Below are 11,479 nucleotides of genomic sequence, written 5' to 3'. Positions count from 1 at the left end.
ACTTGACTGGGTGGCTTCTCTGAACCCCAGTTTCCCACTATGTAAAGAGGGATTGGCTAGATCTTTCCATCTGGTTTGCCTACCTAACCCAGCCACACGGAACACAGAGGTGTTCCTTTGACCCGGCTCTGAATCCTGACTGCTCGCCCGCAGCTAAAGGGGGCTAGGAAGATCCTCGCGGAGCTGCTGGAGGAGGAGGGCCCGGCACGCAGTAGGCATGCAGTACACGTGACTTCCCTTGTTTCATTTCACTTCGGCGGCGACGAGGCAGAAATTTTCCTGGAGGACTTTTCTTTTACCAGGTGACCTTCAGGGGGACACGGTGAGATGCAGGACAGCGTCCAGGCCATCTGCACAGGCCTGGATGATGGGGAGGGAGATGGGCAGGGGGTGAGCCCTGGTGCCCTCAGAAGTGGTTTCCTCTCCCCCCTCCCAGACCTCTCGGTGCGGGGTGGATCTCTGTGTACCTGGGATGCTGTCTGCAGCCTGGCCCAACCGCGGGCCAGAATTTAAGTGCGTTCTTCCGCCAGCTGAGAAGTCAGTGCAGAGAACAAAGGTCTAGTCAGGTGATCCGGGCTCCAATTTTAGCCCTAGCCTTGGTCGGCTCACCTGCCTTGCGGCGGGGTCCTGGGACTAGCACATGGTGGGGGCCGCGTGAGGTGGGCGCCCATCCCCGCTGACGGAATCCAGGGCCTGGGCTGGTTTCTGAGCCTCGCACACCGGCTCTGTTACACACCCCTCCGCCCCACCGCTGGTCTCGGCCTCTACTCTGCTGGCTCACAGGCAAAACTAGGCCCCCATGACTCGTTTCCAGTTTTTAATGTTTTTCTTGTAAAACCCAAAATATAAAACTGGAAGGGGAATGGAAAACAAGTTCTGTACATTTTATATACACGAGGTCTGTGATTTGAAAACCATTGGGGAGGAAAAAAAGGAAGGCACAGTCAAGGGAATGTCGGGGGCCACGGATCCTGACGGGTACCTCTGAGCACCCAGCTCGGGCTCAGGCGATTGTCCCTGGACAGCGCAGGGCAGCCGCCGCAGACCCAGCACCCTGAGTTTGTGGGGAGCCTTGGCCTGGCGGCTCAGGCTGGGTGCACAGAGGGTGGGGACAGATGGCGAGTGGGCAAGGTAGTGTCTGCGATGGAGGGAGGACAGGTGCAGGCTGGGCCTTCCTTCAGGTGTCTGCGTAGATGGACGGGATGTGACTCAGGCAGTGGTCAAAGGCCCCATTGGGGAAGAAGCCGCAGTCCTCGGGGCCACTGGACACAATGTCTTCAGATGGCTGTGGTGGCAGTGCTGTGGGGCATGGGGCTTCGGCCAGGGCCTCGTAGCCTGTGGGTGTGGGAGGGAACAGGGTCCGGGCTGGAGGATGCAAGGGCTATGCTTTGTCATCTTCTCCCAGCCCCCTGACCCCACCTTCCTGTCCAGGGTCCCTTCACACGGTATCCCTTCAGTGGGGCCTGCTCGGAGCCTCTGCTCTTCCGGACAGGGGAGCTGCTGGGTGGGAGGAGGTGCTCCAGGCCTTGCACTGCCAAGGGACCCGGGGAAGCTGGACAGACAGCCGGCTGGCTTAGAGCAGTCCGTCACCCAGCGCTGGACTGTAGGGCCGAATGTGGGGGAGGGTGGGATGGGCTATCACAGCTCTTGTCCTCGGGGGCTGGGCCCCTCCTGGCAGAGCAGCACAGCCCAACCCCACCCTTTCAGGTTCCTTCACCCCACCAGACACGAGAAGCCCAAAGAAGGGACCAGCACTGACTGGGCTCTTACCAAGGTTTCACTGAAGTCTTATCTCCCTTCAGTCACAACAATCCTGTGAGGTAGGAGTCATTATTCTATATTATAACCGAGAAGATGGGCTGAGAGAGGCCAAGACACTTGCCTGAGGTCATATTGCCAGTAAGTGGGGGAACTGGGATTTGAACCCAGATCCATTTGGTTCTTCCATTGGACACGCTGAGACACCTGGTTCTTCCATTGGACATGCTCCGCTGCTCAGAGGCCCTTACCCTGGAGGGGCCTGGAGAGGTTGTCTTATCCAGTCCCTGCCCTAAGAGCTCTGTCCCTGAGTTGCTGTCACAAATCCGCGTAGCCCATGACAGGCAGGCCTCAGTCTTCCCATCTGTGCAGTGGGATCACGACGAACTACTACCCCGAGGCCCCACAGCCCCACCCTATCAGTCTGGATCAATCCAGCTTGTCTATTCTCAGCTTGGCAGAGGACATACAGGCAGATGCACGGGGCCTGGGACGGGCACTGAATGCCGGGCTGCCACCCAGATAGCAGGGGAGACGGGAGGCCGGAAGAATCCACCACCCTGGTGTGGGGGCATGGAAGCTGCCTCTTGCCCATCAGAGTTACCTATTTCTGCTGCTAAACCCCAAGAAAGCTCGCCGCAGGCTGGATGGAGCAGGCGGAGGATGAGGTGGTGAGCCAGCAGTGCCGGGAACAGCAGCCAGGGCCTCATCGCACACCAACCCACGCATGTGCACACGCGGAACACGCCCCACCCACCCGCACGCACCCTGTGATCGGCACACATCTGCCTATGGTGCATGTATGTGACCCGCGTCCACCTACAGACACACCTACACCACGGTTGAACACAGTCTGTGCACACAGGGGTCATGGGATGGATAACACACAATGTGTCCACACAGAAGGGACCACAAACACGTGACAAAAGAAGACGTACGTGGACGTGAGAACCTGTGTGTGAACAGGAACACATGGGCCCTCACGCAGATGGACCCACAGGTTTCTGCATGCTTGTCTGTGGCCTCATTACTGTCCCTATGTCCTTAATCCTCGATCCCCGGCTGCACACACCCAGAGCTGCCCAAGGGGCCTCTGGCACAGGGTCTCAGGCTCCCCTTTGTCTGGGGCCCCCAGCCTGCCCAGAACTTATAACTTCCAGCTGGACCCAGGCCTGGAGGCTGACTCGGGGTAGAGCTGGGCTTGGGGAACTCAGGGAGGGTCTGCCCCCCCGCCCCCCATCCGATGCCCCTGCTCTGATCAGCACTGGCCCCGCTGGTCTGAGCCTGATTCCACCCTGGGCTGTGCACAGCCCTCCCTCTCACTGGGTTTCTCCACCCCAGCCAGGGGCATTACATGGGGAAGGCCCAGGGCCCTGTAGGGGACACGGATGCAGCACAAGGAACAAGCACAACCTCTAGGTCCTGTCTTTCCCGGTAGGGTGGCCTCTCTGGCCTCATTTTCTTTATATGTTAAAGAGAGATCAGTATTTGTCTCTTTCCCTGCTGTCTCCCCAGGGTCCACAACTGTGTACATACTCTGTGCTCACTAAATATTTAAAGGGAAACCTCAACTAGCCTGCAAGCGTCCAGTTTGAGTCTTCTGTCTTCAGAAACCTGCCAGAGTCCAGACATGTATCACACACCTGCTGTGCGACAGTGTGGAAGAAACACGGATGTCGGAGGTAGACAGGGTGCAAATCCCAACTCTGTGGGGTCCTGGGACCTGTGTGAGCCTTTATTTCCCTTTCTGTAAAATGGAGAGGACTCTGCCCCTCTGGGCTGTCCCAAGGCTTCAGGACAATGTGCACATGTACCCAGCACAGGGCTGGGCCTTGGTAGGTGGCCAGGGAAGAGAGGCGTGCAAGTGGGGCTCACCTGTGGCAGGTAAAGGTGCGCTGAGGCTGTGGTAGCCATTAGGCCGCAGGGGGTTGAAGCCGTGGGCTTCCCCGGCCAGACTGTCCCCGCTGGCTGCTGGCTCGGCCGTCCGGTAGCAGTCACCATAGGGGAAGCAACTTTGGATGGAGTGGAAGCTGCCCTGGTACCCTGCAAAGGGAGGCGGCAGGGGATGCGTTAACAAAGGAAAACCGCCCAGGGCAGAGAGGGGACCATCCCGCTGCACTGTCCAGCCTCCCGCATTGTCCTGTCCAGGCACGGTGGGTGCAAAGCAGAGAAGAGAGCCCCAGGGTGGAGAAGGTGCCAGGGGTCCTGGGCCCCTTTCCCAGCTCTGTCTGGCACCGGAGGGGGTAGGGTGAGGCGGCCTCACGTGGCTGCGCTGGACTTTGTGGCTGACATAGTGCTCTGAGGGAGGGGACTGTTGGCCCTCCATCCCCACCTCCTGAGATGCCCGCTCACTCACCTCCTCCAAGCAGCAGGCTGTACCCACCCCCCTGTCAGTGTAGATGCTGTTCCCTCCGCTGGGAGAGCCCTGCGATGCCTTGTCAATGGGACAAACGCTTCCTCACCCCTCAGGTGGAATTTCCTCCAGGAAGTGCCCCGGACGAGGTATGTCGGGTCACCTGACTCCTGGTTTCTCTCACGGTGGCCCTCAGTGCCCTCCGTCATTCCGAGTCCCTGCCTCCCTGCCCTAGGTCAGTGCCTTGTTCCTCCTGGACCCTGGAGGAGTCAGTGGAGGTATATGGAGAGGCCCTCAGCCAGAGCTTACCTTGCGGACTGGGCAGAGGCGGGGGTGGAGGGCTCTGGAAAGGCGGGTAGGGTGGCTTGCTGGGGAGTGTGGGGAAAGGCTGGCCCCCTGGAGAATGGCTCTGGGAGGATGGTGGCAACGGTGGTGGCCCGAGCCCCTTCAGTGGGCTGACCATAGGTGAGAGGAGGCCGGGTCCCAACCTGGAGAGAACAGAGATGGCCATCAGCAGGAGAGGCTCTGGGGGCAGTGTGTGGGGTGGGGAGTGGGGGCCAGAGGCATGGCTGCTGCTGCTTGCTTCCCTCTAGCAACGCTGAGCTCACTACCTGCTCCGCTCTGACTTAAGACAGTGCAGTTAGAAGAGGAAGCTTTTACTTCTGAGTATGTTCAAACTGGAATTAAATGTTAAGTCCTCTGAGCTTCAGATCCAAAGGAATCAGTAAAGAACTTCTATCTGGCATTTAGGACTGGAAATCAGCAAGGAACACTGGTTATAAACATGGGCCTTGGAGTTGACAAAACTGTTTTCTACCCATCTGCTCTCACTGGCCACGTGACTTTGGGCAAGTTGCTTAATGTCTCTTAAAGCCTTGGTTTCCTCACAATGTGGCTGTGTCTCCCCCTGGTGCACTTACTATTATCACCCAGGGCTAACCACCAGCCTCCCCCACTGGATCCTGACACTCTCCCTCTGTGTTTGCCGCTCCGGCCGCCTCTGGAGGACAAGCCCAGGAGCAGGTGCACTGAAAGCTCTCGTGCTTCCTTAGCAGGAGAACATTCCATGGCACTTCCAGTCCCCACTTATTGAGCATCTGTCTCGCCTCAGGCCCCATGAGAGAAGTTCTTGTGTCCACCTCACAGATCAAAAAACCAAGGTTCAGAGAGGCTGCTCACCAACTCCCGGCCGCACAGCACTGACCTCACAGGTTATGACAAGGGTAAAACTAAATAAATCAAAACAGACAAAGCACCCAAGATGACATCAGAGGTATTCTCAGCCACTCCATCAATCATCATCGCTATTCTAAAGATGTGGGAAAGAAAACTAGAAGATAGGTCTGATGTCCAAGTTGGGCTTTATTCCCCTGCACAGTGTGCCTTGCCTTCAGGGGCCTTCTGTCTCCATCCCTGGACATCTCCCCTCCACTTGCATACATCCTGTGATGGGGGGCTCACCACCTCCATTCATACAGAGCCCGAGGTGGTACAGGCCCAAGTCTGGGCTCTCTGGAAGCTCATGTTCTGAAAGGCGGCTGTAGTAGTGTAGAGCTGTTCAGTTACCTTGAACCCAGCTGAGCCCATGTGGGTCATCTAACTGGACTGCATATCACTGTGAACTAGGTTCCTTCCTCACGCTGCCACCTAAGCCCCTGGAGTCTGTTCACAGGAACCAACATGGCCCTGAGGTCGGATGGACTTAGGGGCTCTTGGGACCAGGCTGAAGGCTCCTAGCCTACAAAGCACTTATGTGCATTGCAGAAAGGGTGGGGGGTGGCTCAAAGAGTCCATCTTCTTGTTGGCATTTGGGATTTTGGACCATCCACATTAAAATATAGTATAAATTCAATGTCACAGCTATAGGTGACCTTTTCAGGCCAGGAATATTACCCTTGCCTACCCTCTAAAACAAGATGGGTTAAAGGGACAGATCAGTGCCTTTCTCTGAAACAGAGAAAGATTTGGGGACAGCCCAGTGGGCTCCACGTCTGTAACTCTGCTGGGTCCCCATCTGCTCCCTCCAGCCTGGGCATCCTGCCGTTTCTGCCCCTTGGCTGCACTGCCATCATTCACATGTCTGGAACCCCACCACTGTGAGCATGCTGAAGACAGAGGGAGGGCCTTAGGCCTGGGTCCCTAGTCCCCAGCCCAACATCTAACACACTCTAGGTACCCCTCAACCTCAAGTTAATGGACTGAATCCTCATCGAAGCTCCATAAATTCTCATTATCGTCATCATTAACATTTTTAGGCCTCTCTCACAGGGCCGTCAAGTGGGACAGGGTCTACCACTGCAGTTTGTAAACTGTAGAGGGCTGTGCACGAGCTGTGTGTCCTCACAACAAGTTCTCTGGCTGAGGCCAGAGAGGCTGGGCCGTGGCGTGGCCGGGGGGGTGGGTCCTCCTTCAAGCCCTCTTCATGGGGTCCACTGGCCTTACACCCACCCCATCCTGGCACCCACACACAGCTCTTCCCTGACTTCCTGATCGTCCCCTCCCCTGGGAGCTCGTGGGGAGGGCCAGGTCTCTGCCTCTGAGGCACTCTGTGCTTAGCACTGGGCCTGACACACAGCAAACAGCTGATAAATACTAACAAATGGGTTCCTTAATCACTCGGCTACAAAACCCAGAGATTAACAGCATTGCAGAATTAAGGAGAACCAGATCTGAAGGGGGAAAAAAACCACGCATTCTCAAAGTTTGTTTTTCCTGTCTCAAACCTGCCATAAATTCACATTTGCCACCTTCACAGCCAGTGAAATTAAACAGAACACGACTCTCCACAGCAGACGTGAAGGCTGAGGTTACGCTGCTCTACCTGAACTCTTTAAAAGGAAAAAAAGATCATCTGGAGCTCCTCTTCTGAGTCATGCAAATGATTCCTAAATCAAATATTTTTGCTTCAATTGGAACCTATAAAAATTAATATAAAACCTCACTGGCTTGGCAGACTGAGGGCTTCATACCTCGTATGGGGCTGGGGAAAAAAAAAAAAAACTGCCCTATTCGGCGTCTACTCTGAGCCAGGGTAAATAAATTTGGTCATGAAGTCAGGCCCTCTTAGCATATTTTTGAGTGAATCAGATAATTCTGTCAAGCTATTTAAACGTCCCAGCAAACCACCGGGGAGCCGCGAGTGGCCTTCCCTGTTGACTTTGGCAGGAAGGGGAGGCTGAAGGCCTTTTCCCCGCCTTGCCTCTCTTCTCAGGGGCTGAAAAAAGAAACCCATTCAAGCCGGGCCCGGGCCTGGGCCTGGTGTCGGGCTTGAGGGCCCTCCTCTCCTGCAGCCCAGCCCAAGGAGCCGAGGCGCCTGGCTGTTGGGGTGACCCGAGCCCTCGCTCCCACTCCCGTAGGCAAGGGCAGGCGGATGGCGGGCCCGGCTGTCCTGGTCTTGTCATCACTCTGCCTCTCGCTGTAGGAATTCTTGACCAGCACTTAGGCAGGCGGCAGGCGGGTGATGAATGAGGCGGAGCAGAGAGCACGGGCCTGAGCAGGGAAAGGCCTCTGTGGTTTATTTTTCTTTGGTTGGAGATGTTTTGGGGCCGGCTGGTGGGTGAGCAGGTGGCCTGAGCCGGTGGGTGGGGAGGTGGGTAGTGTCCGTGGAACCTGTCCCAGATGACACATACAATGCCAGGCATGTGTATTTCAGGCATGGCTGATCCTCACCACCTTCTTAGAGGAGGGTATTTTAATACCTATTTTATAGGGGAAGAAACTGAGGCTCAGGGAGGCCTGGTTCTCTGGGCCCCCCTTTGAGCCCCATCAGGCAGCCTCTTCGTGCCTCTCCCCCCACTCACAGTCTTCCCACTTTCCCCGCTGCTCCGTGAACAGCACTTCTGCCTCCCCAGGGGCTCATCTCTGGTGGCTCCTCCCTCCTCCTCTCCCCGCCCAGTGGGAGTTTCCCCAGCCCTGCTTATGCTCTCTCACTAATGCCTCCTGGTGTTCCTCCTCCCCACCCACCAGCCCTGGCCTAGGCTGCCATCCACCCACATTTGATGCCTGCCCTGGCAACCAGCCCCACACTGCAGGCTGCACCCTCCTCCCTGGACTGACCACATCCCTGCTCGGCACCCTTCGGATACACTCCTGCCGCAGGCCTCGTGATCTGTCCCTAGCGGCCTCCCTCCTGAGCTTGTCACCCCACACGAAGGTTCATGTTTCCCAGAACACGCCAAGCTCTCACCATGTCTACACTCTCGCTGCTAGTCCCTCCCAATCTCTCCACTCGGTCAACTCCTACTTAACCTCAGAGGCCCGGCTTAGCATCACCTCCAGGAAGCCTTCCCTGACGTCCTCCAGCTCACTGGGTTCTCCTCTGGGCTTCTACAGCCCCTTCTGCTTCTTCCCTCAGAGCACTTGTCCCACGTGGTCAATCCCTGCGGCTCTATCTCCCCTCCTCATGGTGAGCTCCTCCAGGACTGGGCTCATCGGCGGCTCCAGCACCGGGCCCAGGGCCTGCCCACACCAAGGACGCAGGAACCGGACACCGAATGAATGGATGAGTGAGTAGCAGAAGGAGCCTAGTTCGGAGCCCTGGGCCACAAACTTGGTGATGAAGCCGGGCTGGTCCCAGGCACAGCCAGGCCAATGCCAAGGCTAAGGCTGTGGCCTTAGGGAGGAGGGGCAGAGGAGGAGGCAGGTACTGAGGTCAGGCCTTGGGGGCCAAGTCTGATCAAGTCCTGCTAGCGATAAGTGAAAGTGGCAGGCAAGGCAGGAGGTGGGGCTATGTGACCTCCCTCTGCCCATCTGCAAGGAAAACAGATTCTGGCAGCATTAGGGACCAGCAATTAGCACATTTACCATTTCCAGCCGATTAAGCGGCCACAATGGGAACCACATTGAATACAGAAAAGGCTACTCCTCTCTGCAGTGATCCTACAGCAAGGGCCCCGGGACAGCCCGGCAGGCTGAACCATGATCACAGCTGGAGCGGCCAGAAGTGGGGGTGAGGACAGGATGAGCACCTCTGGTGTGGGCAGCGGGCAGTCTGCTCACCAAACGCATGGTCTGAGCCGAAGAGAAGCCAGGGTGAGACTCCCAAGGAGGCCTGGTACGGCAGTCTGGAATGCGGTGCGGGTGCACAGCGTCTTCCCACGGCTGCGCTCACAGCTGAGGCGCACACGAGGGGAGGCGGCACAAAGTTCAGATGCCAATACCATCTACCTGCTAGGGTCGCCGTGAGGCGCCAATGAGATGGTGCCCGGCAAGTGTTTGGTACAGGGTGCGGTATACAGTATGTGCCGCATAAATGCTGGCTACTTTCGTGGTCAGTAGCGACCATCTAGCGCGCGGGACGCCTGTCCTCGCCCTCGTCCCGCGCAGGTGCCTGCTCGCTATGCCGGGGGAGGATTGGCTGGCTGTACATACCCATCCCTGGTGCTCTCGGCCGCGGGCAGGGGGGACAGATGGTGGTGGGAGCTGGTGGTGGCGTCCAGTGGGTGGTGCCTGGAAGGGACATCGTGCATGGGGGGCAGGATGCCTGATGCGAGCCCATTATGGGGGGTGATGGAGCCAGGATATACGCCTGAAGGAAAGCAAACAAATATCACTGGGCTTCGGCCACTCCCGAGAGGTGGCTGTGAATGACCCCGGAGCTGTGTGCCTGCTGACAGAAAGAGAAAGACACAAAAGGAAACCATCAAGGTTGTATTAACAGAAGGTTAGGGGCCCAAACGGGGAGACGATGGCTCCACGCTGCGGTTCATACCCTGGCTGAAGGGCTGCATGTGGGGCTGAGGCCTACCCTGAAAGCAGGGTAGGTGGTGGACTACCAGGGGCTGTCAGAGGCATTAGGTGGTCAGGCCATGTGCGTGTGCACGTGTGCGCGTGTGTGTGCCCACACGTGTGTTTTGGGGGAGGAGGGTTGTATGGAGCAAGCTGCCTCAAGTCTCTGGGGCTGTTGTGAGAAAGAAGAGGTTTGCTCTGTGCAGCCCCAGAGGCAGACATGGATCCTGGAATGGAGAGAAGCTTGAGAGGAACTCAGGGCTTGGCCATGGCTTCTCACGGGCAGAGCCGCTGGAGGGTGATGGGCCGCCTTTGGAGGAAATGAACTACCCATCCCCAGAGATGTGCAAGCACAGCCTGGATGTCCACTGTGAAGGACCCCAAATAGAGGATGGCTGTGCTAGCTAGATGGCAGGCCGGCCTAGGAGACCTATGGTTGTACAACCAGAGATGGTTGCACAGGCTGTACACTGCACAAAGGTCCTGACTGAGGAGAGGAGTCGGCCATGCTCTAGCCTACGATTCTAAACCTCTAGAAGACACCTGCAGGGTGATACCACCTTTTGTCACCTCTTACTCCTAAGCGCCTTACCCTTGTTAAGAAGACAGGTGGGGGAAGAATCAAATGGGGGACAATAGGTCATAGTCAGATGTCGTTCCAGGGGCCTGACGGTCTGAGAGCAGTTACTGACGCCAGTGTTTCCCAAATGCCTTCACCAAGGAACCCCAATTAGAGGGGAGATCGGACCCCTACTCTGGGACTGGAGCCTGGGAGGGACTCAGCAAGGGTTCCATGTTTTTCTCCATTTTATCTGAAAAAAAAAATGGGGCCAATCTTATTCCCCTTTTTAAATCTGGCCACGTTTATTTGCATTTTAATAGAGACTGACATCCTTTTCCTAGAAATCAACCCATCAAGTTGATGCCCTGGGAAGACTCTGCAGACCGGGGGGCCGCACGCAGAGCCGTCCTGATGCGGTGTCCATGCTGATTAGTCAGAGCTCACCTGGGCCAGCTGTTACATTTTGAATATTACTCTGGTCATCACGGATCGAGACCCAAGGCTCCCTATCACGAGGACCATCTGAGCACAAACCACATAAAGAAGGAAGTTTCACCTTGTCAGATGGCTGCCGTTCCAGGCTAGCCTGTCTCAGGCTGGCCCCTGTCACCCAGGCCTGCAATTCAGGGAGTTACGACCGGGGATTGAGGAGGCCAGGGCAGGGGTTGCAAGCTCAAATCTTCAACCGCAGCTAATCAGGCCTCCCAAGTGATACCAAAAGAAAGTCTGTTTAAAGCGAGGCCCAGGAAATGGCCTGGGGCTCCGGCTCAGGCTACGTCCTAGATAGCCAGGTAGGGTCCTATGGTCCAGGCTTCACTGGGCTGTGAGACCCCAGTGCTCTAAATGGGCTCTTGGGGGCCTTCCTCCCTTCTGCAGTCCTTACCCCTCTGTCTCAGGGAACTCTGCCCACGGACAGCCCTGCCCATCCATCTATCCACCACCACCCTTTACCACCCATCCTCCCCCCACCCCCACCCCCCGGCTTTGTCAGGAAGGCACTGGAGAAGATTTTGTGGATGGAGCCTGGCTGGGTGCTGCTCACGGCTTGCTCTGCTCACCACTTTTCGGAGCACCTCCTC

The 11,479-nt window shown here is 57.0% G+C and overlaps 1 protein-coding gene across 2 annotated transcripts in view; it reads right to left on the bottom strand.

Moving 5' to 3' along the window:
- Positions 1-804: 804 nt before the first annotated feature.
- Positions 805-11,479, bottom strand: part of GLIS1 (GLIS family zinc finger 1) — a 231,231-nt gene continuing 220,556 nt past the window's right edge. For both annotated transcript variants that reach the window (XM_047873787.1, XM_047873788.1), the window contains exons 8-11: positions 9,482-9,638; positions 4,421-4,599; positions 3,634-3,801; positions 805-1,335 (exon numbers count right to left, since the gene is read on the bottom strand). In XM_047873787.1, coding sequence (XP_047729743.1) covers positions 1,178-1,335; positions 3,634-3,801; positions 4,421-4,599; positions 9,482-9,638 — 662 coding nt within the window. In that variant the 3' untranslated portion in view covers positions 805-1,177. The remainder of the gene's footprint in view (positions 1,336-3,633; positions 3,802-4,420; positions 4,600-9,481; positions 9,639-11,479) is intronic.

The sequence above is a fragment of the Prionailurus viverrinus genome, chromosome C1 (assembly GCF_022837055.1).
Source record: "Prionailurus viverrinus isolate Anna chromosome C1, UM_Priviv_1.0, whole genome shotgun sequence".
Classification (NCBI taxonomy): Eukaryota; Metazoa; Chordata; class Mammalia; order Carnivora; family Felidae; genus Prionailurus; species Prionailurus viverrinus.
This window is presented reverse-complemented; position numbering and strand designations above follow the sequence as displayed.